The sequence below is a fragment of the Bos javanicus genome, chromosome 7, assembly GCF_032452875.1.
Source record: "Bos javanicus breed banteng chromosome 7, ARS-OSU_banteng_1.0, whole genome shotgun sequence".
Classification (NCBI taxonomy): Eukaryota; Metazoa; Chordata; class Mammalia; order Artiodactyla; family Bovidae; genus Bos; species Bos javanicus.
Window position 1 is genome coordinate 7,233,553 of NC_083874.1, and position 26,810 is coordinate 7,260,362.

General features: G+C 41.6%; 2 protein-coding genes across 2 annotated transcripts; both read right to left on the reverse strand.

The window, feature by feature from the left end:
* Positions 1–6,138: 6,138 nt before the first annotated feature.
* LOC133251784 (olfactory receptor 10H3-like) lies at positions 6,139–10,877 on the reverse strand. Its single transcript, XM_061424576.1, has 2 exons — positions 10,841–10,877; positions 6,139–7,100 (listed from the first exon to the last, which is right to left on the reverse strand). The coding sequence occupies exons 1-2, from the start codon at positions 10,875–10,877 to the stop codon at positions 6,139–6,141; spliced, it is 999 nt and encodes a 332-aa protein (XP_061280560.1).
* A 13,189-nt stretch (positions 10,878–24,066) lies between these two features.
* Positions 24,067–25,192, reverse strand: LOC133251934 (olfactory receptor 10H2-like). Its single transcript, XM_061424709.1, has one exon. The coding sequence runs from the start codon at positions 25,015–25,017 to the stop codon at positions 24,067–24,069; it is 951 nt and encodes a 316-aa protein (XP_061280693.1). The 5' UTR covers positions 25,018–25,192.
* Positions 25,193–26,810: the final 1,618 nt, after the last annotated feature.

Here is a 26,810-nt window from a genome sequence, read left to right on the forward strand (position 1 = left end):
TCAAGATTGCTGGGAGAAATATCAATAACCTCAGGTATGCAGATGACCCCACCTTTATGGCAGAAAGTGAAGAGGAACTAAAGAGCCTCCTGATGAAAGTGAAAGAGGAGAGTGAAATAGTTGGCTTAAAGCTCAACATTCAGAAAACGAAGATCATGGCATCTGGTCCCATCACTTCATGACAAATAGATGGGGAAACAATGGAAACAGTGAGAGACTTTATTTTCTTGGGCTCAAAAATCACTGCAGATGGTGATTGCAGCCATGAAGTTAAAAGATGCTTGCTCCTTAGAGGAAAAGCTGTAAGAAACCTAGACAGCATATTAAAAAGTAGAGACATTATTTTGTCAAAGGTTCATTTAGTCAAAACTATGGTTTTTCCAGTAGTCATGTATGGATGTGAGAATTGGACTATAAAGAAAGCTGAGTGCCAAAGAATTGATATTTTTGAACTGTGGTGTTGGAGAAGACTCTTGAACGTCCCTTGGACTGCAAGGAGATCAAACCAGTCAATCCAGAGGAAATCAGTCCTGAATATTCATTGTAAAGACTGATGTTGAAGCTCAAACTCCAATACTTTGGCCACCTGATGCGAAGAACTGACTCTTTGGAAAGACCCGGATGCTGGGCAAGATTGAAGGCAGGAAGAGAAGGAGATGACAGAGGATGAGATGGCTGAATGATATCACTGACTTGATGGGCATGAGTTTGAGCAAGCTTCAGGATTTGGTGATGGACAGGGAAGCCTGGCTGCAGTCCATGGGGTTGCAAAGAGTTGGAAAGACTGAATGACTGAACTGAACTGAGCATAAGACTGGCAGCAGTGACACAGACTATAAAGAAAAGCCCTAAACATCTTGTTCTCAGGATCCTTGAAACAAAAATTATTGTGCTTGCAAAAGGTCTTTTCTTTGGGTGAGTTATCACTACTGATCTTCACCATTTTAGGAATTGAATCTGAGAATGATTTAAAATATTTAGTATTTGCACATTTAAAAGAACAATAATAAACCCATTACATTTTAATATAGCAACACTTTTAGGAAAGCAGCTGCATTTTCAAAAACTAGTGAGAATAGTGGTCTGGTTTCAGATTTTCTCAAATATGTTTGATTTCTGGCCGACTGCAAGAGAACTAGATTCTGGTGTTTGATGCTTAACTTCATCTGTGGCAATGAAGCATATGACAAAAATACATCCTGACCTGAGCTGGGAAAATAAGGATCTGATGACCCTCTAGAAATGGTCCCTGGAACCCCATGGGTCCTTATATGACATTTTGAAAAGCTCTTATACAAAATATCTAGGATTTAACCAAAGACATGCAATACCTCCTGAGACAAATATTTTACTCTATAACAAACATGTAGAGGATGACTGGAATACATGTAAAATCATACATACTCTTGAATGGGATGACCTAATATGGTAATAATATCTCTTCTTCCCTAAATTATCCTGTCAGCACAATTGCATTAACTACTCAATGAATGGATAATAAATTTAATAATTATACTAACTTCTTCTAAAAATAAAGTCAGAGTGAAACTATACATCTTATAAATTGAAGCAAACAGGAGAAATATTGTATGTCTTCCCAGATATTGTGACACATTATAGAGTCACAGTCATTTTTAACAGTGTGAACCAAGAATAGAAAAAGACACTGGTACATTGAATGGATAACTCAGAAAATACCCCATCATTATAAAAAAATCTAATATTTGATAAATATGGCATTGTTTACTAGTTTCTGGTGGGAAGACTGATTCTTTTATGAAGCAAAATTCATCTGAATTTCTACCCAAGACCACATACAAGGTAGAATCCAGATGGATTCAAGACATATATATGCAATATAAACCATAGGGTTAATGGGAGGGAGTGTATGAGAACTACTTTGTTGATCAAGCTGTGAGTGGAGAAGGACTTCCTAAACAAAACTTCTAAAGCACAAACCTAAAGGTGACATGAAAGCAGCAGCATTTTGAATTTTGGTTCCACAAAAGATATCCTGAATAAAGTTAAGAAGCAGATGGAAAATTGGTACAAGATCATCTGCACTGTCTAAAACAGGTAACTCTCAAGAAGAATAAAGAAGAAGTAGGTACTTTGATATAGGTATGAGCAAAAGATATGAAAAGAGAAATCACAGGAGTTACTCAGGCAAATGAAAAGATGCTCGAAGAAGGGACTGGGGGGAATGAATGAAAGCAATGGAATTTCACTGTGTACATATTCACATGTACATATTCAATTTCCCAAATTGGAAAATGCCATGGTGATTGGGCAATGGGAAGAGGGAAATCCTCCTGCACTGCTGGTTGGAATGTAGAATGGTGAAAATTAAAATATAACATGCTCTGTACACCAGCAAATTCATACCATATCATAACAAATTTGTTAAAATGCATAGAAGTTACAACACAAAGAGAGACTTCTAAGGTAAACTATGAACTTCAGTTAATTATAATTGATCGAAAATGGTTCATCAGTTGGGACAGGAGTGCCAGACTATTACATTTGCTCAGTATGTAACAGCATCCCAGGCATCAAGACACCAGGTATCTGTAGTATCCCTCCATTCCAAGATCATGACAACCAAGCTATCTCTGAACATGTCCAATGTCAACTGTAGGACAGAACCACCCCAGATTAAGAACTGCTGACCTAGGAGCAGCAAAGCGAACCTAGGCTGGGTGAGAACCAACGATTCAGAATGGGTAAACAGAGAAGAGCCCCAGCAGCCTCTTGGGAATGAAAGCCTCTCTTTTGGACCTTCTCCCCAGCCCTGACTCTATCCCTAGGCTGGCCAGAGCTACCCATAACTGTCTGATTCTACTTTCCTACCCTCTCCCTTCTGATTGCCCTCAGCCTGGCCTGCCTCTTCCATGAAGCAGCCAGCAGGGAAGGGTTGACGATGCTCTCCTGCCTGATGCTCTCAGTGGTGCCCACAAGCAGGGGTGGAGTCACACCTCGGGCTCCTGGAAGTGATCCTGTGTGCTTTATCCCTGCTGTAGGTTTCCAGCAGGCTGCTCTCCAGGAAGCCAACCTAGAAGCTTTGTCCTCAGGGTCTGGGGAGTCGGAGAGGGACTTCAAGGGGCCTTTGGGAGCTTGTAGCATCTACTTCTTCCTCTCATTATCCACATAGACAAAGGTCATGAGTCTCTCCTCTCCCAGAGAGGCATGAGCCCCTGCTGAGGGCTGAGGAGCTCCAAATCTTGGGGGAAGACAGGGCTGGAGACAGATGTCCTCAGTCCACTGGGGTCAAGGTAGGGTCAGAGGGAAGACAGAAGCTGGAGGAGCCAAGAGTGAGATTGTAGGACTGTGTCTTCAGGAGAGGACAGCTGGTTGGCTTTTCAGAATAAAAAGCTCATTTGGAGCTGGGTCTTGGAGAGTCATTTGCCTTATGTAACATACGTCTTCTGGCCAAATTGGCCAAAAGTTACCTCTTATCCCAATCAAATTCTACCCTATTCCCATAGTCCTGGTAGTTCAAAACAGAGAGTGTGATATCCACATAGATCTCCCAATGATGTCATAAAACATAACTATATGGCAGAAAGCAAAGAAGAACTAAAGAATCTCTTGATGAAAGTGAAAGAGGAGAGTGAAAAAGTTGACTTAAAACTCAACATTCAGAAAACTAAGATCATGGCATCCAGTCCCATCACTTCATGGCAAATAGATGGGGAAACAATGGAAACAGTGAGAGACTTTACTTTCTTGGGCTCCAAAGTCACTGCAAATGGTGACTGCAGCCATGAAACTAAAAGACACTTGCTTCTTGGAAGGAAAGCTATGATCAACCTAGACAGCAAATTAAAAAGCAGAGACATTACTTTACCAGCAAAGGTCCGTTTAGTCAAAGCTATGGTTTTTCCAGTAGTCATGTATGGATGTGAGAGTTGGACTATAAAGAAAGCTGAGTGCTGAGGAATTGATGCTTTTGAACTATAGTGTTGGAGAAGACTCCTGAGTGTCTCTTGGGCAGCAAGGAGATCCAACCAGTCTATCCTAAAGGAAATCAGTCCTGAATATCCATTGGAAGGACTGATGCTGAAGTTGAAACTCCAATACTTTGGCTACCTGATGCAAAGAACTGACTCACTAGAAAAGACCCTGATGATGCGCAAGATTGAAGGCAGAAGGAGAAGGGGACGACAGAGGATGAGATGGTTGGATGGCATCATTGACTCAATGAGTTTGAGTAAACTCTGAGAGTTTGTGATGGACAGGGAAGCCTGGCGTGCTGCAGCCCATGGGGTCACAAAGAATCAGACACGACTGAGGGACTAAAGTAACTGACTGACTGATTTGGTCTTTTGGTGTTGTCTTTGGTTCCTGACCCTCTGATTAGAGTGTCTTTTGTACACCAATGACATGACTGGTGGCTCTGGGTTTATCCTTTTATAAAAGGTTTATCTTTTATAAAAGATCTTCCACCTCAACCCAAATATTTCGCCTTATCTTTGAGTTAACAATTGACATCCCACATCAGGTTCCCTTTCTTGGTCCTCAGTGATATATATTCCCAAACACCAGTGAGGGACTCAGATAGACATAAAGTGCCTCATGATTCCCTCCATTCACATTTGTGTGACTTCCACCAATATTTCCCATCTGCATACTGAAGGTACCCATCTTTGGCCTCTGACCTCTCAATATAATCTTGAGACAGCATTCTATCTTTTAACACACTTCTCAAAGAGGTGCAAGTATAATACAGTAGTAAAAATTGATGTTTTACTGAAAATTATGTGTGGGAAAGGAAGATCCCCTGGAGAAGAAAATGGTAACCTGCTCCAGTATTCTTGCCTGGAGAATCCCATGGGCAGAGGATAGAGGAGCCCGGCAGGCTACAATCCATGGGGTCACAAGAGTTGGACATAATTTAGCAACTGAACCAACACACGTGTGGGAAAAATAGAGATTTCTATAAGATGTTGGATAAAAACACCTTTAATATGTCCATGTTCTTAGCTAAGCACCCATCCCTCTTCCTTTTCTCTCCCCTCTGTCTCTCCCTTGCTCCCTCCAGCCTCTTTCCTTTCTTCCCTTTCTTCATATGCAGATTGCTCTATTAGCAACCTTCTTCTGTTCCTCTCATCTTGCCCAGATTTTGCCCCATATGCTTTAATCACGGAGAAGGCAATGGCAACCCACTCCAGTACTCTTGCCTGGAAAATTCCATGGACAGAGGGGCCTGGTGGGCTGCAGTCCATGGGGTCGTGAAGAGTTGGACACGACTGAGTGACTTCACTTTCACTTTTCACTGTCATGCTTTGGAGAAGGAAACCGCAATCCACTCCAGTGTTCTTGCCTGGAGAATCCCAGGGACGGGGGAGCCTGGTGGGCTGCCGTCTCTGGGGTCGCACAGAGTCAGACATGACTGAAGCGACTTAGCAGCAGCAGCAGCAGCATGCTTTAATCAATTGAATGATCAGATCTAATGAGCTAAATACTACTTGCCTGCTTTGTCTCTCCCTCTCTCTTTGTCTCTCCCTCACTCTCACTCTCACAGTTGCTCTCTACTTGGAATTTCTTCCATAGTTCACTCAGTTCAGCTCAACAGAAAGACTTCTTTTTCTGTCTATAACTCCAAAACCAAGTGAGAAACTGTAAACAGTAAGCCATGTTCTCTGACAATTACTTTATTTTCCATTGTACATGTGTAATAATTAACATATGTCAATAATAATAAAGCACTAGGCACAGTACTTTATGCATAATTATAAGGACTCAATTCTGATGGCATTTATGACTGTCTTTAGGTTATTTTGTTTATTACTATCTTTGAAGACGGGGGAATAAAATCTCCTCCTTGCTGTCTATTCAAGAATCACACATGTCAGGGTCCTCACTCATTCTTCTGGGGGTCCCCACCTGCCTATAGAAAGATAAGATATTCTTAGGCATAGATAATGGGATGAAGTTCCTCTCACTGCAAATAAGCTAAAGATTATGATGATAGAACTTATGGAAGAGAGGGAAATATCAGAGAAGAACAAACAGTATGCATGAAACTGAATTGGAGTATGGATACTCTACAGACCTGAATCATTGCAAGAGTTCTATGGAGACAGACATTATTAAGCCCAAGCCTTCTGTCACACTTCCATAACACTTAACTAGCCATCAGGAACTTAAGGGACAGAAGGTTCTGCGGAAGCTTCTCTGTATGGCATTCTTCAGCTCCTTATTCCTGAGACTGAAAATGATGGGGCTAAGAAAGGGGGTGAAGACCGTATATGTGGTGGCCATGAGAGTGTTACTGTCCATGGAATGGGCGCCTTTGGGCTTGAGGTAGATGATGGAGGCAAAACCGTAGTGCACGACCACTATGGTGAGGTGGGAGACACAGGTGGAGAAGGTCTTGTGCCGGCCCTCAGTGGAGTGGATCCTCAGGATGGCAGCCACAATGAAGACATAGGAGAGGAAAATGAGGAATAAGCACCCCATCAGGGCTGTGACACAAAGCAGAATCACAGCCATGGAGACAGTGGCTGTCTCCTTTCCACAAGCCAACTTCAAGAGGGCAAACACGTGACAGAGAAAATGGTGAATCACATTAGACCCACAGAAGGTGAGGTGAAAAATTATCAATGTCAACATCATCCCCATGACTGAGCCACCAGCCCAGCACCAGGACACAAGACGGGCACAGTCACGGGTGCTCATGAGCACATTGTAGCGCAGCGGGTGGCAGATGGCCACGTAGCGGTCGTAGCCCATGATCATGAGCAGGAAGGAGTGGGTGAAGCCAAACGTGAAGGAGAAGAACATCTGGCTGGCACAGGCCACAAAGGTGATGGAGCGATGGGTGGAGAGCATGTCCACCAACATTCGAGGGGTGACTGCAACAGTGAACAGGATCTCGGAGATGGAGAGGGCACACAGGAAGAGGTACATGGGGGTGTGGAGGCTGTGCTCCCTCCAGATGGTGCCCATGATGAGCAGGTTCCCCAGCAGCGTGAACAGGTACATCAGCAGGTATAGCAGGAAGAAAGTGGGCAGGAGCTGCTGAGGGAAGTTGGAGAAGCCGATGAGGATGAATTCAGACACCGTGCTGTAGTTCTGTCCAGACGAGGATGCTGCATCTGGGGAGATTAGAAGCAAGATGAAGGCCCAGTGGTTACAACAGAGGCTCCTCCATAGATTAATGGAGAATTGAAGAGCTCTATACTACATAACTTCCTGAGCTTCCCTGGTGGCTCAGATGGTAAAGAATCTAGCTGCAATGTGGAAGACCCAGTTTCCATCCCTGGTTGGGGAGATCCCCTGTAGAAGGGAATGGCAACCCACTCTAGTATTCTTGAATGCAGAATTCCATGGACAGGGGAGCCTGGCTACAGTCCATGGGGTCACAAAGGGTCGAACAGGACTGAGCCACTAACACTTTCACTTCATATTATGTAACTGTTTTTTAAACTTGTCTGGGTCTCAAAATCTTCATCAGTAAGATGGAGTAAATCATAGTAATTCCTGCCATTCATCTTTATGATAACTATAAAGCAAGACACAGATAAAGCAGACACAGACAATCAAGGTCATATTCTCTTCAATATTGTGCCCATTCTAGAACACATATATTTGGATATTGAGGCTATAAAATTTTTTTGAGAGACTTTGGCCTTTATTGAGTAGCCCTTTTATATTTATTTTAATTCTGTTTGGTACTCACTTCAGCATCTTATTTTGAATTATGTATTACTTTCCTAAAGAAGCATAAGCAAAGGTTTGAAAATAAAGGAATAGGCTGCAACTAAAGAAAGATCCCACATGGCACAACTAAGACCTGGTGCAGTCAATACAATAAATAAATACTTTAAAAAAGAAAATAAAATGATGGACAAACGTATCCCAGCCAAATAAGCACCAAAGGAAAGCTGAAGCAGTAATCCTGGGAGCAGAAAAAATGATTTTTCCTTAAAAAAAATTTAAGGAAAGACTAATTATAACATCTGTTACCCTATTCCATTGAAAGGAGCCAAGTTACCTAGAGAAATGATCTGTGCATGGATGGCAAGCCTAGGACACTGCTGCCACCGTGAAATGGAACTTCCACTGAGCAACGTGCTTATGTTCAATGATGCCAGAACAGTATGGATGGTCCTCAAAAAACTAAAAATAGAACTACCATATGATCTGGAAATTCCAATCCTGGGTGTGTAACTGGAGAAAATGAAAACACTAATTCAAAAAGTACATTCACCCCAATGATCACAGCAGCAGTATTTACAATAGCCAAGATATGGGAGCAACCTAACTGCCCATCAGCAGAAGAACAGATAAAGAAGATGTGGTATATAAATACAATGGATTATAATTCAGCCAATAAAATAATGAAAACTGTCATTTGCAGAAACCATGAACAGACCTAAAGAATATTTTTCTTAGTGAAATATATCAGATGGAGAAAGACAAACACTGTAAGATATCACTTATATGTGGGATCTAAAAAACAATACAAACAGACTCACAGATAAAGAAAAGAAGCTAGTGGTTACCAAAAGGGAAAGGGAAGGGGAGAGGAAGAAAACCAGGGGACTGGGATTAACATATACAAACTACTATACAATATAGATACAAGTTACTATATACAAAGATATATTGTATAATACAGGGAATTATAGTCATTATGTTGTAATAACTTAGAAACTTTGAATGGAATATAATCTGTAAAAATAGTGAATTACTAAACTGTAAACCTGAAACTAATATAATGTTGTAAATTAACAAAACCTCAATAAGAAATAAAATAAGTTATAAAACATGCACACATCAAGGAAAAAAGAAGAATATTTTATGAAGTGTAGAAGAAAATTTTAGAGACCTGAATATCATTTAACATATGACAATGTACACTAGAGTATTAGTAATAAATAGATGATGTCAGGGAAATAGATATAAAATACAAAGAGGTAAATCAATTTTGGATAGTTGGATAAAATAAGTTGGAAATTTTAAGAGTTCAGAAGTGCAATTTGGGAATTATAATGCAATTAATACATACAGACATAGGCTCCTGAATATACTTATGCCTCTCACCAGAAATTAAACATTTTCTTTCAAGAACATAGAGAACTTTAATGAAATTTGTTTGAAGGCCAAGAGAAACCTCCATCAACTTCAAAGTATAAATATTATATAGATTACAATGCATTATATTTGGAAATCGATGGAGAAGAAATAGCTTTTGAAATTCCATAAGCCAGGAAGCCCAATACAGTATTAAATATGCTTTTGTTTCAGTAGTAAATCATGAAATAAAGAAATATTTATAATTAAATAATTTAAACATCAAATATAAATATTTTAAGCTAAAATAGTATGAGGGAATGAGGGAAATTTACAGATCTACATATAATTATCAAGAAACTATCCAGAAAAAATTATGCTTCTGACAGCCAATATCAGGTGAATGAAAAAAGACTAATAAGATAGAAACAAAGAAAAGATGCCAATAAGAAAACTAAAATTAAAATTGGGAAATAACTTTAAAAATTATGGATATTTAAAAATTAATAAAAATAGAAATTATAAGTTAAGAAATTTAAAACAATACATGAAATTAACATATTCTCAGAAATATAAAATTCCAAACTGGTGCAAGAAAAAACAGACTCTGGATATTCAAAAAAGATATAAGGAAAAGGAAGTGGTTAAAGAACTTCTCTTTCTATAATCATCAGTCCCGCTTGGCTTACAAGTGAGAGCTTATAAATTTTTAAAGAGCAGTTGATGAAAACCTTATACATGTTCTTCAAGTTAACACAATGGAGTATTACTCAGCCATTAAAAAGAAAACATTTGAATCGGTTCTAATGAGAGGATGAAACTGGAGCCTATTATACAGAGTGAAGTAAGCTAGAAGGAAAAACACCAATACAGTATAATAACACATATATATGGAATTTAGAAAGATGGTAACAATAACCCTGTGTACAAGACAGCAAAAGAGACACTGATGTATAGAACAGTCTCATGGACTCTATGGGAGAGGGAGAGGGTGGGAAGATTTGGGAGAATGGCATTGAAACATGTAAAATATCATGTATGAAACGGGATGCCAGTCCAGGTTTGATGCACGATACTGGATGCTTGGGGCTAGTGCACTGGGACGACCCAGAGGGATGGTATGGGGAGGGAGGAGGGAGGAGGGTTCAGGATGGGGAACACATGTATACCTGTGGCAGATTCATTTTGATATTTGGCAAAACTAATACAATTATGTAAAGTTTAAAAAATAAAAAATAAATAAAATTTAAAAAAATGGGAAAAATAAAGTATTCAATTCATTTCATCATTCAGGTTAATGCAAGCTTTATACTATTAATAAAACCAGGTGAGAATGTTTATAAGACAAGGCAAATTATGGACCCACTTCATCTATCCATGCAAGTGTAAAAATCCATTATAAGTCAAATAGAATGTGGTAGTAAATATAGTGAATTATGATCAAGTGGTGTTGGTTTATCCCATGAATGACAAGATGGTACAGTGTCAGATAACCTATCATGTGATTCATTACATACATAAGCTGAAAATATTCATATAATTATTTAGATTAAGGAAGGAATATGTTTCTAAAATTCAACTCATTTAAAATTGTAGAAATTTTGATACAATTGTCATATAACATTGTATTCGTTTGAGGTGTACAACGTAGCAGTTTGATATAACTGTACCTGCTTATGACTTTTAAAAAACATTTTTTGCAACATGAAGTCAAAGGGGACTTTCTTAACTAGATAAGTATAAAACTAGCAAACAGTATACCAGCTGGGGACATTGACATGCATTATTTTAGGACCAGGAACAAGCCAAGGTTACTCACTGTCTCTGCTGGTCTTTAACATGGAACTTAAAGTCATGAGCGGTGCTACAAGGAAAGAAAAAGAAAAAAGATATATAAGGATAGCAAGTGAAGAGACATGACCATCTATCCAGAAATGATAAAAGAATCAAGACGAAATATTTAAGAACAATATGAGAGGGCAATGATGCAGAGAAAAAGATCGATTTCCAAAAATCACACTTTTTCTCCCACTGTTACTCCAGTAATAATCATTCAAAGCATAGAATTTAGGTGAAAGTAAGAAAACGCTTCCGATAAGGCACTGAACTATAAAGAAATAGCTCTCAAGCATTCCTGTCTTCAATCCCTTTGTGTTCAAAAATTATTGAGGCCCCTTAAAGGATTTTTGTTTGGGTGGGTATAATAACTATCACTTTTACCATATTAGAAATTAACATCTGAGAATATTTTAAAAATTGAGCTAGTGTGGGAAGGGAGGTGGGAGGGGGTTCAGAATGGTGGAACACATGGCAGATTCACATTGATGCATGGCAAAAACCACCACAATACTATACTGTAAAGTAATTATCCTCCAATTAAGATAAATTAATTTTTCAAAGTATGTTTATAATAATAATAATAATAAAACTGTTTCACGTTCATATTAGTAACAACATATTTATTATATGAGAGTGATTATATTTTCTTTTTTTTTTTTTTTGACATTAGAAACCTTTTATTGAGACAAGGCCAACAGAGGGCTGGACATATTACAGGGTCAAGGAAGACTGAGGAAACTAATCTGATTTCTTTTTCTTCTGTGGAAGAGTGGGCAGCCCAAATAATGAACAGAAGCCACTCTGAGATTACTATTTATACTTAAGGCAATTTAAAAAATGAGATCTCAGCCAAAAAGCCTATACCCAGCATAAAAAAAAAATTACATCTTTTGGATGGATGGACTAAAAAGGCTAAATTGTCTACTCAAAATCTGTACAGCAGGAACCTGTTTTCAGCAGGTAAGCCTATTTACAAGTAAGATCCTCTTACTCTTGTAACATTGTCCTGTTTTAAGAAAATATATAATACCCATCCTCTGCAGAGTTAGTCCGTAAGGCCTCTGTGACTCCACAGAAGTATAAAACTGTCTGTATTACAGAACTATTTATACAGCAGTGTAAATACATATAAACACACTTGCCCCTCGCCCCATCCTACAAACAGGTTATAAATATCTTGAATGAGAAGTTATGGCTCATTCATTTTTATATCTTCAGTGACAATTAATAGGCACTCTCTCTCACTCTTTCTTTATACATGTGTATATAATTATTTTCTTGCATGAATACTAAATGAAAATGATTTTATACCATGACTGTTTACATTTCAAACATTCCCACCATTACGCATCTCTAAAATAAGAACACCCAAAGCTACCAAGTTTACTGTGGTTTCCACAAAACATTTAGTGAGAACAATGGCCTTGTTTTACATTTTTACAGATATGCCTGATATCTGCCTTGATAGGAGACAACTTGATGCTCATGTCTGCTTCTTCATTCAGATTGTGGCAATATACTGTTTTAATTGAAATATCTAATGAAAACGCATTCTCACATGTAACTGGAAAATAAGGACCTGATGGACTACAAAAAAGATCTTTGGAACCCCCAGGAATCCTTATGTCATTTTGAGAACCTGTCTAATAAAGTATCTAGAAATTAATGAAAAACATACAATACACCCAAAACAAAAAGTTTTAACCACTAATAAAAATGTAGGAGATGATAAGAATATTTGAAAACAGTCAATACTCTCACATGAGTTGAACTAATTTTGTGATGATGTCAATTCTACCCAAATTATATTATCAGTGCCATTGCACTTAAAATTCCAGTGAACTGACTGTGAATTTGATAAAAACTAACCTAAAATTCCCTTTGTAAAAAAAGTGGACTTCCCTGGTGGTCCAGTGGTTAAGTATCTGCCTGTCAATACAGAGGACGCTGATTCAATCCCTGGTCCAGGAAGATCCCACATGCTGCAGGGCAACTGAGCCTGTGCGCCTCAACTGCTGAAGCCTGAGTGCTCTAGAGCCCGTGCTCGGGGACAAGAGGAGCCACAGGAACGGGAGGCCCACGTGCCGCAACTGCAGAGTAGCCCCAGCTCACCGCAGCGGGAGAAAGCCTGTGCACACAGAGGAAGACCCAGTGTAGGCAAAAAAAAGTAAAAAACCATACTAATCTTATAAAAATGGAGTAAAGAGAAGACATATGCCCTCTTATGTCATGAGACGCCCTGTAGATTCAAAATCATTTTTTAAAGTGTAAACCTTGAACAGACATAGATACTGATTAGATTGATTGAATATCTCAGAAGATATCCCTTTATTATTCACATCCTGATAGATGATAAAGGTGGCAGCACAAATCAAAGGGAAAAGATAGATTGTTTTCTAGTTTGTGGCACAAAAACTCTTCATGTTATGAAGCAAAGTAAATTTGAATTTCTGCCCAAGACTACATGTGAAGGTAAATCCATAAGATATAAATATAAAACATAAACTATAAGGTTATTAGAAGTGAAAGAAAAGAATATAGTTGAGTTTCTAAAACATAAACATTAAGGTGATTTTTAAAAGTGATATGAAAATACCAACATTAAGAAGTATTAAAGGATACCCTAGATAAAGTTATTAGACTTTATTTATTAGAATTCCACCAGAAATTCCCTGGTGGCTCAGCAGGAAAGAATCTGCCTGCCAAAGCAGAAGACCCTGGTTCAATCCCTGGGTTGGGAAAATCCCCTGCAGAAGGAAATGGCAACCTGCTCCAGTATTCCTGTCTGGGAAATCCCATGGACAGAGGAACTTGGTGGGCTACCGTCCATGGGGTTACAAAGAGTCAGAGATGACTTAGCAACTAAACAACAAAACAACAAAACTGACAAGAAAAGACTATTTAGAAGAATGAAAATGTAGGAATACAGAGATGGGGGAAAGATACGGGCAGAGAAACCACAGAGGAAGTTACCCACACAAATGAAAAAGCTCAGTAAAAAGGGAAAGGGAAGGAGGAAGAGAGAGAGAGAAGAAAGAAGATAGCAATGGAATTTTCCAATATGCCTATTCAATTTTCAAAAGTAGAAAATGCCATGTTGATTGGACTTTGATTGGACTATAGGGAGAAAGAATTTTTTCAACCATGCTGGTGAGAATGTAGAATGATGACAATTCAGAATGTACATATTCTGTATGCTAGCAAATTTAGTCCTAAGCATACCTTCTCATACCTTCTTATAGGCAAGCATATAAAGATGTTCCTCGTAGCATTGCTTTAGTGTGGGCACTGGACAAGTCTGCTTATCCATAACTGGGGTAAGAACATGTAAGATGGGGTGGATGAAAGCATTGAAACCCCAGCAGACGTTAGAGGTACATATAGCAATGTCAATGAATTTTTAAAATAATATTGAGTGAATAAGCAAAAAAAAAAAAACAAAACAAAACCCCATGATGAACCCTCTACCATAATTCCATTTGGGCATATTAAAAATATAGTACATAAAACAATTCATGAAGCTGGAACAGTGGATACATGTCATTACACATTTGTCAAAACCCATAGAACATACCACACAAAGAATGAAACTTAATGTAAACTTGAACTTTGGTTAATTATAATGTATTATACTGGTTCATAAATTGTAAAAAAATGTACCACACAATTGCAAGATGTAGAAATGGAGAAAAATCTGTGCTTGGAGAGGAGGCAAATGGGAACCTGCTATATGATCTGATCATCTTTTCTATAAACTTAAAATTCCTCTAATAAAATAAAGCCCATTAATTTAAAAATTGATTTAAAGAGATATGCATATAGAAAGCAATACAAAAGTGCAAAAATACACACATATACACAAATCGAAGAGTATGTATGAAATATTTTTAAATGATTGGCAAAACAAAAAGGAAATGGGGTGAAAGGGAATATATAATACAGGAAAGATCTTATGCAAACAAATGCTATTCAAATGCTGAAAACTAAAGTATCATTGACTTAAAGCTCTGCACCTAAATTCCATCCAAACATTTTAAATATATATTTTTATGAATAATTTGAGCTATGTTGCTACCCAGAGATCCTGAACTCCTTGGTTCTGGGACAGGGACCCCCAGCTTCCCCCTCATTATTGCAGCTGCTAGTCGTCGTATTAGAATATTGTCTGTAAGTATTCCCTACAGTAGGGATCAGCCTAGAATTTGGAGGACACAGAATCTCTAGGATATTAAGGAACTTAGCTGGAGTGAGGATACTCTATGGAGTGAGGAAGATGTATTTATGACAAAAAAAAAAAAAACAAACAGTCTTCTGACCACCTAAGCACCCCACCCAGAAACTAAGACATGGGTGTCACCTGCCTTCTGTGCTTTATCCCTTAATTCACTCAGCATTCTCCTTTCTAACTGAACAGTTCTGGGTTTCTCCCACTCCTCTCCATCCTTATGGTTCCATCTTCTCTCTCCTGGACCACAGCAGGCTCCTCCTACATCCCCTCCTCTGCTCTCACTCCACTCTGGCTTCCAGAAAGAATTTTCTGAAACATACACAAGGTATGCAGTCATCAGACCCAGGGTTCGAATCTCAGCTCCCACTGTGTGTCTTTGAGAAGGAACTTGACATCTCTGAGCCTCCTTGCCCCAAATGAAAGTGATGGGTACCCAGAGAACAGCCTCAGTGGGTATGCGATAATTCACATAAAGGGCTCAGGTTACCTAATAGATGTAGTTATCCCTAACTTTGAGACTGTGTGCCTTCTTCTGAGTTGGCTTATTGTCATTCTGCACCAGATAGCACCCATTGGCCCCATTCTAAACTCACAGTCTCTTTACCCAGTGGAAAACTTGTGTGTGTTAGTTGCTCAGTCGTGTCTGACTCTTTGCAACTCCATGGACTGAAGTCCACCAGGCTCCTCTGTCCATGGACTTCTCCAGGCAAGAATATTGGAGTGGGTTGCCATTTCTTTCCCCAGGGGATCTTCCCAACCCAGGGACTGAACCCTGGTCTCCTGCACTGCAGGCAGATTCTTTACCATCTAAGTCACCAGGGAAGTCCACCAGTAGAGTACTCAGTATCTGCATTAACCATACAATGCAATTCCACCCAAGAGACTGATTCAACCTCCATTTTCTCCTCCAGCCCCCGCAACATGGTTATAGTCGACCTTCCTACCTCCTGCTTGGTGAAACAGCTATGATTCTTGAGGCTGGGCTCTCCCAATTCCTCTGACAGGTGAACAGAATTCTGTCTCCTCTCTGGTCTTACAGAGAATGGCTCACATATCACACACATCACAGGAATGCACCTAGCTCACACCTGTCTCCCTCAGAGCCTCTCCCTCAGGTTCACAGGGGCCAGCCCAGGACACAACAACAGAGACAAGATATGTCTACTGTGAGATTTCTCAACCTCAGCACTGGTGATATTTGGGAGCAGATCATGCTTTGGCTGTCCTTTTCACTGCACAATACTTAGCAGCATCCCTGGCCTCACCCACCAGATACCAGCAGCATTCCCTCACCACTGTAAGTCATGACAATCAAAACTGCTCCAGATATATCCAAATATCCACAATGAGAGAGAATGGCCCTGGGCTAAGAACTACTGACCTAAAAGCTACAAAGGGCACCCAGGCTAAATGAAAATCAGGGACCCAGAGTGGGCAAACTGAGAAGACCACCAGAAACATTCCAAAACTAAGATCCTCTTGTATTATCCATCTCTCCAGCACTGACCTCATCTTCAGGCTGAACAGCGCTACCCACAATTGAATTATCCTTCCCTCCTACCCTTTCCCTGCTGGTCCTCCTCTGCTGGAGCTGCCTCTTCCAAGAAACACCCAGCAAGGAAGGGTAGAAGAAGTTCTGCTTGTTGCTGTCAGCGGCATCCACAGGCAGGCGTGGGGTCAGACCTAAGGGTTCCTGCACCCGATACAGTGTGCTTTATCCCTGCTGAAGGCTGCCAAGCAGGCTGTCCCCAAGAGCCTCGCATGAAACCAGTCTGAATGGGCAGTCCTCGGGGTCTGAGGGGCTGGGAGGGACCTCAGGAGGCCTTCTGGGATCTGCCATCTATCTCCTCCTTCAACTATCCACACACAACAGACTCCTTGCTGTCTCTCTCTGCCCAGGGAGGTTGCATCCCCTCCTGAGGGCTGAGGAGCTCCCAGTATTGAGGGATGCAGGGCTGGGTACATATGCTCTCAATCTCTTGGCATCAAGGTAGGGTCAGAGCAAAGTCAGGAGCTGGAGGAGCCAAGAGTGAGAGTCCAGGGCTGTGCCCTTGGATAAGGGCAGTTGGAACATATCCCAAAATAAGGATGGTTTGGACCTGAATTGTGGAGAGTGATTTCTCTGAGGTAGTGCATGTGCTCAATTTCTTCTAGCCAAACTAGAAAGCCTCCCCTCTCTTCTGCATCAAGGTGTCCCCTACCCCTGTTCTTTGGTGATCCAGGCCAGAAAATCTAACAATCACACATGCCTCCAGGAGGTGCAGTGGTAAACAATCCACCTGCTCATGCAGGAGGTGCAGAAGACATGAGTTCAATCACTGGGTCAGGCAGATCCCTTGAAGAAGGAAATGGCAACCCACTCCAGTATTTTTGTCTGGGAAATCTCATGGATAGAGGAGCCTGGAGGGCTACAGTCCATGGGGTTGCAAAGAGTCAGACACGACTGGAGCAACTGAGTGCATGCACACACACACACACACACACACAAATACACACACACACACTGTAATAAAATATAAATATGTGATCTTTGCTCCTTGTCCGTGATTCTTAACACTTAGTCCTGACACAATTTGTGTCTCAGGAGTGATAAGAGTATCTTTATTATGCTGATGAGATGACCAGTAGCAGGGGGCCCCTAAGTAGCTTCAGGAAGGGGGATGCTTTCAGAAAAGACCAAGGTATGATTAAAGTATTGGAACTTGCCACCCTACTCCCTAGACCTTCAGGGCTGGAGATTGAGTTAATCACCAATGGCCAATGATCTAACTAATCATAACTCTGGGATGAAAACTCCATTAAAAATTCCTTAAACAACAGAATGGGAGAGCTTCCAGTCTGGTGAACACCTGGAGGTGCTAGTAGAGTGGTGCATCCAGAGAGGGCTTGAAAGTTCCTCACTTCTCCCATAAAGAAAGAAAGTGAAGTTGCTCAGTCATTTCGGACTCTTGAAACCCTGCCAGGCTCCTCCATCCATGGGATTTTCCAGGCAAGAATACTGGAATGGGTTGTCCACTTCCTTCTCCAGGGGATCTTCCCAACCTGGGGATCGAACCCTGGTATCCTGAATTGGAGGCAGACTCTTTACTGTCTGAGCCACCAGGGAATCTCTCCCACTTGGCTGTTCCTGGGTTTATTGTGTGTATGTATATGTGTGCACGCACACTCAGTCACATCCGATTATTTGACCTCTCTGTGTTGTCTTTGATCACATAAAAGCTTCCACATTGAACCATAAGAAACTGGGTGCAGAGACCACTCTGTTCTTGGTCATTACTGGTCATTTTCATATAAAACAAGCACTGGATAAACTTTTGTTGATTTTGTGTGTGTGTGCTCAGTCATGTCTGACTCTTTGCAACCCCATTGACTGTAGCCCACCAGGTTCCTCTGTCCATGGAATTTCCTAGGCAAGAATACTAGAGTGGGTTGCCATTTCCTGCCCCCGGGGAGGTTCTCAACCCAGGGATTGAACGTGCTTCTCTTGCATCTCTTGTATTGGGAGGTGGACTCTTTACCACTGTGCCACCTGGGAATTCCTTGTTGACTATAGGGATGACTAAATAAGGGTAAATGCTGTGAGGACATAGAGAGATAAGATAATCAAAGTGAGTTCATAGAAGAGGCATGATTTAACCTGGAGCACTTTGAAGGACAAAGAAGAGTTTCATAAGCAAAGTTGTGATGGCATTCAAGGCAAAGGGAGCAGTCGGAGGAAAGGTGTGCTGAGCACAGATGGGGAGGGAGGAACTTGGCTTGAAGGATCTCTTAGAATAATTTCTGTGAGGCCCAAAATGAGGCCAGTAAGAGGCTTGACAGGTAGTAGATTAAGGCGGAGTTCAATACGGACTGAGGCAGTCCTGCCATCACTCTCACGTGAGTTCCATGGATGCCCAGAACACCCTGGATCTAGATATTTGGGGAAACACCACATGGTTCACCTGTGTACGTTGGTGGCAAGTTTCCTCAGCTCAGCAGAAGTCCAGAGAGAAGCTGAGGGAGAGCCAGTCATTCTGTCAGCAAAAAATTGCTGGGTTCCATGAACTCACTCTTTACTGATGCCTCTGGGACACAAAGGCCAGAGAAGAAAGAGACCTAGATTTCAGGCTCAGAGATGGAGTGGACAGGGACCAGGGGAGGGCCTCTGTTTCTTCTCACAGATCCACCTGTCCAAATGGCCATTCTGCAGGAAGCATGGTAGGGACCATGATGGAGCATCTTGATGCAGTCTTTAGATTCTTGGATGCTGTTTGTCCCCAATGTTCACACTTCTGTGGAAAGACAAAGGTATCCTGATGCAGAAACATTCATTTCTTGGCTCCAGGATTGTGTGTGTTTGTGTGAAGTTGCTCAGTCGTGTCCGACTCTTTGCGACCCCGTGGACTGTAGCCCGCCAGGCTCCTCTGTCCATGGGATTCTCCAGGCAAGAATACTGGGGTGGGTTGCCATTTCCTTCTCCAGGGGATCTTCCCAACCCAGGGATCGAACCTGGCTCTCCTGCATTGCAGGCAGACGCTCTATTCTCTGAGCCAAGTTGGGGGGGAGGGGAGGCAAAACTGGAATCCAATCTCTTCAACACCTAGGGTTCCAAAGGGAATTCTCCAATCACATCTCAGGAAAGTTAACCTCACTAGATTCACAGAATGAAAGAGGAAGCATTCAGGTTTAGTTCCCATAGTAAGTCTGTGCCACCCTGACCACTGCCAGGGCACCACCTCTGTATCCCCAGTCCATGGTTAGCTCTCTCTCTATGAGGGAGAGTCTCCTTAATTGTCTGCAACAGCCTGTGATTAGATTCTGGAACCAGCGTCGTGAAGTTGAACAAGTAACTTGTTTTTCTCTGAGCTTCAGTTTTCCGTTTGATGGGAGACTGGTTTCGGAGGACAGAAGGTCAAGCCCCTGTAGAATATATACATAGTAGTGATGGGTCTGTCAAGTCCAACACACACTTTGGAGAGGAGTGGTAACCTAAGACAGCCTCCTGCAGGAGCTGAGTGGTCTGGCTGTAGACGCACACACCTGCATTTCAACCCAGATTCGGCTGTGTGATCTTGGCACCTTATCAAATTTACCTAGCCTCAGTTTCCTCGGGTGGAGCATAGAGGTGAAAACACAACTACACCTCATAATTGTTGTGAGTATTCAATGAACTAATGTGCAAACAGGGCCTGACACAGGAAGCAGTCGTGGAAGGGGTTCTAAGAGTGATCATAGAACACTGAATGCAAGGCTAAGAATTTTGGTATATTTCATAGAGACATGTTTCTGGCCTTCAACATATATATTAAGGACCGGGCTCTGTAATCAATACAAGGACCACAGAGATGGATTGGGTCTCATTCCTTTTCTGAAGGTACTCCAGTTTATCAGAGAAGCACAGGCATGAGAATATAACTACAAGAAGAGGTATATATATGTGATGCTGGAAATTTTGTAACTGTGTCAAGCATACCAAGATTCCTTTTATAGGCTACAGACATTCCCAGAAGGAAAGAAGAGAGAAAAAAGGGTCAAAAAAGTATCTGATGAAATTATGGTGGAAAACTTCCCAAAGCCGAAGAAAGAAGCGGAATCCCACACATAGAAAGCACAGAGAATCCCAAACAAGATGAATGCAAAGAGAAACACATTAAGACATGCCATAATGAAAATGGCAAATGTTAATGATACAGAGAGAATTCTAAAGGCAGCAAGAGAAAAACAAAGAGTCGCATAAAATAGCTATAATCAACAAGACTGATAACAAGTGTTGACAAGGATGTGGAGAAATTGAACCCTGCTACATTGCTGGTGGAAACTTAAGATGGTTCAGCCACTTTGGAAGTTTCTAAAAAATTTAGAAGTTTCTAAAAAAACCAATACAATATTGTAAAGTTAAAAATAAATAAATAAATAAAGTTTCTAAATACAGTGTTATAATTTGACCCAGAAACTCAATTCCTTCATACATACAACACAAAAATGAAACCATATATTCAAGAAAAAACTTGTATGCAAATGTTTATAGCAACACTGCTAAAATACTAAAGGGTAGAAACACTGAAATGTTGATCAAATGATGAATAGATGGATAGGTGAAATGTAGTCTATTTGTAGAGTGGAATACTATTTAGCAATATAAAGGAATCAAGTTCTGATACATTCTACAGTATTGAAGAACCTTATGCAGGTCAGGAAGCAACAGCTAGAACTGGATGGGACAACAGACTGGTTTCAAATAGGAAAAGGCGTATGTCAAGGCTGTATATTGTCACCTCACTTATTTAACTTATAGGCAGAGTCCATCATGAGAAATTCTGGGCTGGATGAAGCACAAGCTGGAATGAAGATTGCCGGGAGAAATATCAATAACCTCAGATATGCAGATGACACTACCCTTATGGAAGAAAGTAAAGAAGAACTAAAGAGCCTCTTGATGGGTGAAAGAGGAGAGTGAAAAAGTTGGCTTAAAGCTCAACTTTCAGAAAATTAAGATCATAGCATACAGTTCCATCACTGCATGGCAAATAGATGGGGAAACAGTGGCTGACTTTATTTTTGGGGGGCTCCAAAATCACTGCAGATGGTGACTGTAGCCATGAAATTAAAACATGCTTACTCCTTGGAAGGAAAGTTATGACCAACCTAGACAGCATGTTAAAAAACAGAGACATTACTTGTCAACAAAGGTCCGTCTAGTCAAGGCTATGGTTTTTCCAGTAGTCATGTATGAATGTGAGAGTTAGACTATAAAGAAAGCTGAGCACTGAAGAATTGACGTTTTTGAACTGTGGTATTGGAAAAGACTCTTGAGAGTCCCTTGGAATGCAAGAAGATCCAAGCAGTCCATCCTAAAGGAGTTGAGTCCTGAGTGTTCATTGGTAGGACTGATGTTGAAGCTGAAACTCTAATACTTTGGCCACCTGATGTGAAGAGCTGACTCATTTGAAAAGACCCTGATGCTGGGAAAGACTGAAGGCAGGAGGAGAAGAAGATGACAGAGGATGAGATGGTTGGATGGCATCACCGACATGAGTTTGGGTAAACTCCGGGAGTTGGTGATGGACAGGGAGACCTGGCATACTGCAGTCCATGGGGTCACAAAGAGTTGGACACAACTGAGTGACGGAACTGAACTGAATGAACTGAACATGTGTGCTAAGTGAAAGAATCCACTCAAAAAGATCACATAATATATCAATAACCTCAGATATGCAGATAACACCACCCTTATGGCAGAAAGTGAAGAGGAACTAAAAACCTTGTTGATGACAGTGAAAGAGGAGAGTGGAAAAGTTGGCTTAAAGCTCAACTTTCAGAAAACTAAGATCATGGCATCCGGTCCCATCACTTCATGGGAAATAGATGGGGAAACAGTGGAAACAGTGTCAGACTTTATTTTTTTGGGCTCCAAAATCACTGCAGATGGTCACTGCAGCCATGACATTAAAGGACGTTTACTCCTTGGAAGGAAAGTTATGACCAACCTAGATAGCATATTCAAAAGCAGAGACATTACTTTGCCAACAAAGGTCCGTCTAGTCAAAGCTATGGTTTTTCCAGTAGTCATGTATGGATGTGAGAGTTGGTCTGTGAAGAAAGCTGAGCACTGAAGAATTGATACTTTTGAACTGTGGTGTTGGAGAAGACTCTTGAGAGTCCCTTGGACTGCAAGGAGATCCAACCAGTCCATTCTAAAGGAGATCTGTCCTGGGTGTTCATTGGAAGGAATGATGCTAAAGCTGAAACTCCAATACTTTGGCCACCTCATGTGAAGAGTTGACTCATTGGAAAAGAACCTGATGCTGGGAGGGATTAGGGGCAGGAGAAGAAGGTGATGACAGAGGATGAGATGGCATCACCGACTCGATGGACCTGAGTTTGAGTGAACTCCGGGAGTTGGTGATGGACAGGGAGGCCTGGTGTGCTGCAGTTCATGGGGTCACGAAGAGCTGGACATGACTGAGCGACTGAACTGAACTGAACTGAATGTATGATTCCATTTATGCAAAATACCCAGAATAGGCAAAGTGGGAGAGAAAAAAATAAGTGATTTCCTGTTCAGTCACTAAGTCATGTCCAACTCTTTGCTATCCCATGGACTGCAACATGCCAAACTGCCCTGTCCTTTACTATCTCTCAGAGTTTCCTCAAACTCTTGTCCATGGGATTCCCTGGTGGCTCAGTCAGTAAAAATCCACCTTCAATGTGAGAGACTTGGGTTCAATCCCTTGGTTGGGAAGACCCCCTGGAGGAGGGTATGGCAACACACTCTAGTATTACTGCCTGGAGAATCCGCATGGACAGAGGAGCCTCGTGGGATACAGTCCATGGAATCACAAAGAGTTGGACATGACTGAGTGACTAAGCACCTGTCCACTGAGTCAGTGATGCCATCAACCATCTCATCCTCTGTCACCCCCTTCTCCTCCTGCCTCAACCTTTCCCAGCATCAAGGTCTTTTCAAGTGAGTCAGTTCTTCACATCAGGTGACCAAAGTATTGGAGCTTCAGCTTCAGCATCTGTCCTTCCAATGAATATTTAGAGTTGATTTCCTTTAGAATTGACTGGTTTTATCTCCCAGAGTTAGGGGCAAGTGCATTGGGAGGAAAAAGGAAGTTACTGATGAAAACTCACAGTGTATGGGTTTCTTTCTTGAGTGACAAAAATATTTTTAATTGATTGTGGTGACTACTGTTTATGCATATAATGAAGAGCAACTGAACTGTGTACATGGTTGAATTATATAGTACATAAATTATATCTCAATAAAACTATTTGATTAAAAATAAAACTAATATCAGACACACAGACCAAGGGAGGAAAAATAAGTTAATATTTTTTGAGCACTTACTATGTGATGAGTGCTGTCATTCACACACACACACACACACACACACACACACACACACACACACCAATCATACAAGGCAGTCATTATTAACCTCAACCTACTGCTGGTCATCCTGCCATATCCTGACCACCTCCACCCTGGCCACTCAGATGCTGGAGGGGTAGAGTTTGCTGAGGAAGGTCTTCTTTATGGCGATCTTCAGCTCCTTGTTCCTGAGACTAAAGATGATCGGGCTGAGGAAGGGAGTGAGGACCGTGTAGGTGATGGCCATCAGAGTATTGCCTTCCTCAGAGTAGAGACCCTTGGGCTTGAGGTAGATGACAGAGGCGAAGCTATAGTGCACAACGACCACAGTCAGATGAGACGCACATGTGGAGAAAGCTTTGTGCCGGCCCTCGGCTGAAGGGATCCTCAAGATGGTGGACACGATGAAGGCGTAAGAGAGCAGGATGAGGAGAAAGCAACCCAGCAGAGCCGTGATACACACAACGCCAACCCCCAGGGCTACTCCCGGTACATTATTTCCACAGGCTAACTTCAGTAGTGGAGGCACGTGACATAAGAAATGGTGAACCTCACTGAGACCACAGAAGGGGAGGTGGAAAATGGCAGATGTCACCAGCAGTCCAATGAATAAGCCTCCAACCCAGGACCAGGCCACCAGGCAGGCGCAGCCTCGGGGGCTCATGAGCACGTTGTAGCGCAGGGGATGGCAGATGGCCACGTAGCGGTCGTAGCCCATGACTGTGAGCAGGAAGGAGTGGGTGAAGCCGGGCGTGAAGGAGAAGAACATCTGGCTGGCACAGGCCGTGAAGGAGATGGAGCGGTCGGTGGAGAGCAGGTCAGCCAGCATGCGCGGGATGATGGCGAAGGTGTAGAGGACCTCAGAGATGGAGAGGGCGCACAGCAAGAGGTACATGGGGGTGTGGAGGCTGCGCTCGCTCCAGATGGTGGCCATGATGAGCAGGTTCCCCAGCAGCGTGAACAGGTACATCAGCAGGAACAGAAGGAAGAAGACGGGCAGGAGATGCTGAGGGAAGGTGGAGAAGCCGATGAGGATGAATTCAGACACGGAGGTGTAGTTTAGCCCCAACATGGCAGCATACCTGCTTGGGGAGAGAGTGAAGACCCAGTGCGAAGGAATTTAGAGGCTCTAATGAGCCCTACCTGGGAGGACTTCCTGGAGAGGTTCCTTCACCTCTCCAAGCCATGGTTAATCTGCAAAATGGTGTTCATAATAATGGGTTGAGGTTTAAATAAGATCATGCATCTTAAGTGCTGTAGCACATATACTGACACATAGGAAGAAGTCAATAAAACATAATATGGATAATAACAATTATTGTGACTACTATTATTACTATTGTCAACTCCATGCAGGACCCCTCACCCCCCCCCCACCCCACCCCTGCTCCCCCAACCAGTCTTTTCTTAAGCTTTTCTGTCTCTGAGCTTGCTGGTCACTATGTACTTCTCCCCATCTCCATGAGACCAACTCCCTCCTAAACTTTAAGATCAATCTATTCCTTAATTGCTACCTTCAGTTAGAAGTCAACTCTGCTACCACATGGAAGGACTTAGGTTCTATTTTTATTTCTCAGCACCACTCTTTGCAGCTCACCTGGAAATGAAGTAATATTCCTTATTCCACAGGGCTACTTTTTTGCTTCAATGAGGTGATGCACCTTAAACTCTTAGCTACTACTTTTGTTGCATTAGTTCCTCACAAGGATGTGATACTGACTGGAATCACCATAAAGTCCTGTTCTCTGACCCCAACTGGGCCCTCTATCTCTGGTCACTTCCCAGTGCTAGTCTCTGAAGCTCCTCACCTCTCTTCAACCCTTATGCCACTCTCCTATCAACAACCTGCTTGTTGTTGAAGTAAAAATAATGCTTCATGGAGAAGCCAAGATGCTCAGTGGTAGGTTCTCTCATCTCCCTCCCTGAGTGGCAGCAGATTCATATCTGTTCCAGCTCCTTGTGAGGTCAGCTCTCCTTCCAGGGACCTGCTCCACCAGCAATCCTTTTCTCTCTCCCTCTGGTTCTCTCTCGCTCTCATTTGTCACAAAAGAACCTGATGCAAAATATAACAATTTTTAGCTGGGCATACACACTGAGGAAACCAGAATTGAAAGAGACACGTGTACCCCAATGTTCATTGCAGCACTTTTTATAATAGCCAGGACATGGAAGCAACCTAGATGTCCATCAGCAGACAAATGGATAAGAAAGCTGTGGTACATATACACAATGGAGTATTACTCAGCCATTAAAAAGAATACATTTGAATCCATTCTAATGAGATGGATGAAACTGGAGCCTATTATACAGGGTGAAGTAAACCAGAAAGAAAAACACCAATACAGTATACTAATGCATATATATGGAATTTAGAAAGATGGTAATGATAACGCTGTATGTGAGACAGCAAAAGAGACACAGATGTATAGAAGAGGCTTTTGGACTCTGTGGGAGAGGGCGAGGGTGGGATGATATGGGAGAATGGCATTGAAACATGTGAATTATCACATGTGAAATGAATCGCCAGTCCAGGTTCAATGCATGATACAGGGTGCTCCGGGCTGGTGCACTGGGATGACCCAGAGGGATGGGATGGGGAAGGAGGTGGGAGGGGGGTTCAGGATGGGGAACACATGTACACCTATGGTGGGTTCATGTCAGTGTATGGCAAAACCAATACAATATTGTAAAGTAAAAAAAAAACAAAACAGATTCAGAATGAGTAATGAAAATATGGTATACCATTTTACATACAAAAAAACAAACTACTGATACATGCTACAACATGGATGAACCTCAAACCTATACTAAGTGGAGGTAGCCTGCCACAAAGGACCATCTATTGTATGACTCCATTTATTTGCA

Excerpts from the sequence above, each read along its gene's own strand:
- LOC133251934 (XM_061424709.1), bottom strand. The coding sequence starts at position 25,017 with ATGTTGGGGCTAAACTACACCTCCGTGTCTGAATTCATCCTCATCGGC.
- LOC133251784 (XM_061424576.1), bottom strand. The coding sequence starts at position 10,877 with ATGACTTTAAGTTCCATGTTAAAGACCAGCAGAGACA. Across the intron at positions 7,101-10,840 it reads GTTAAAGACCAGCAGAGACA|ATGCAGCATCCTCGTCTGGA; the intron begins GTGAGTAACCTT and ends TAATCTCCCCAG.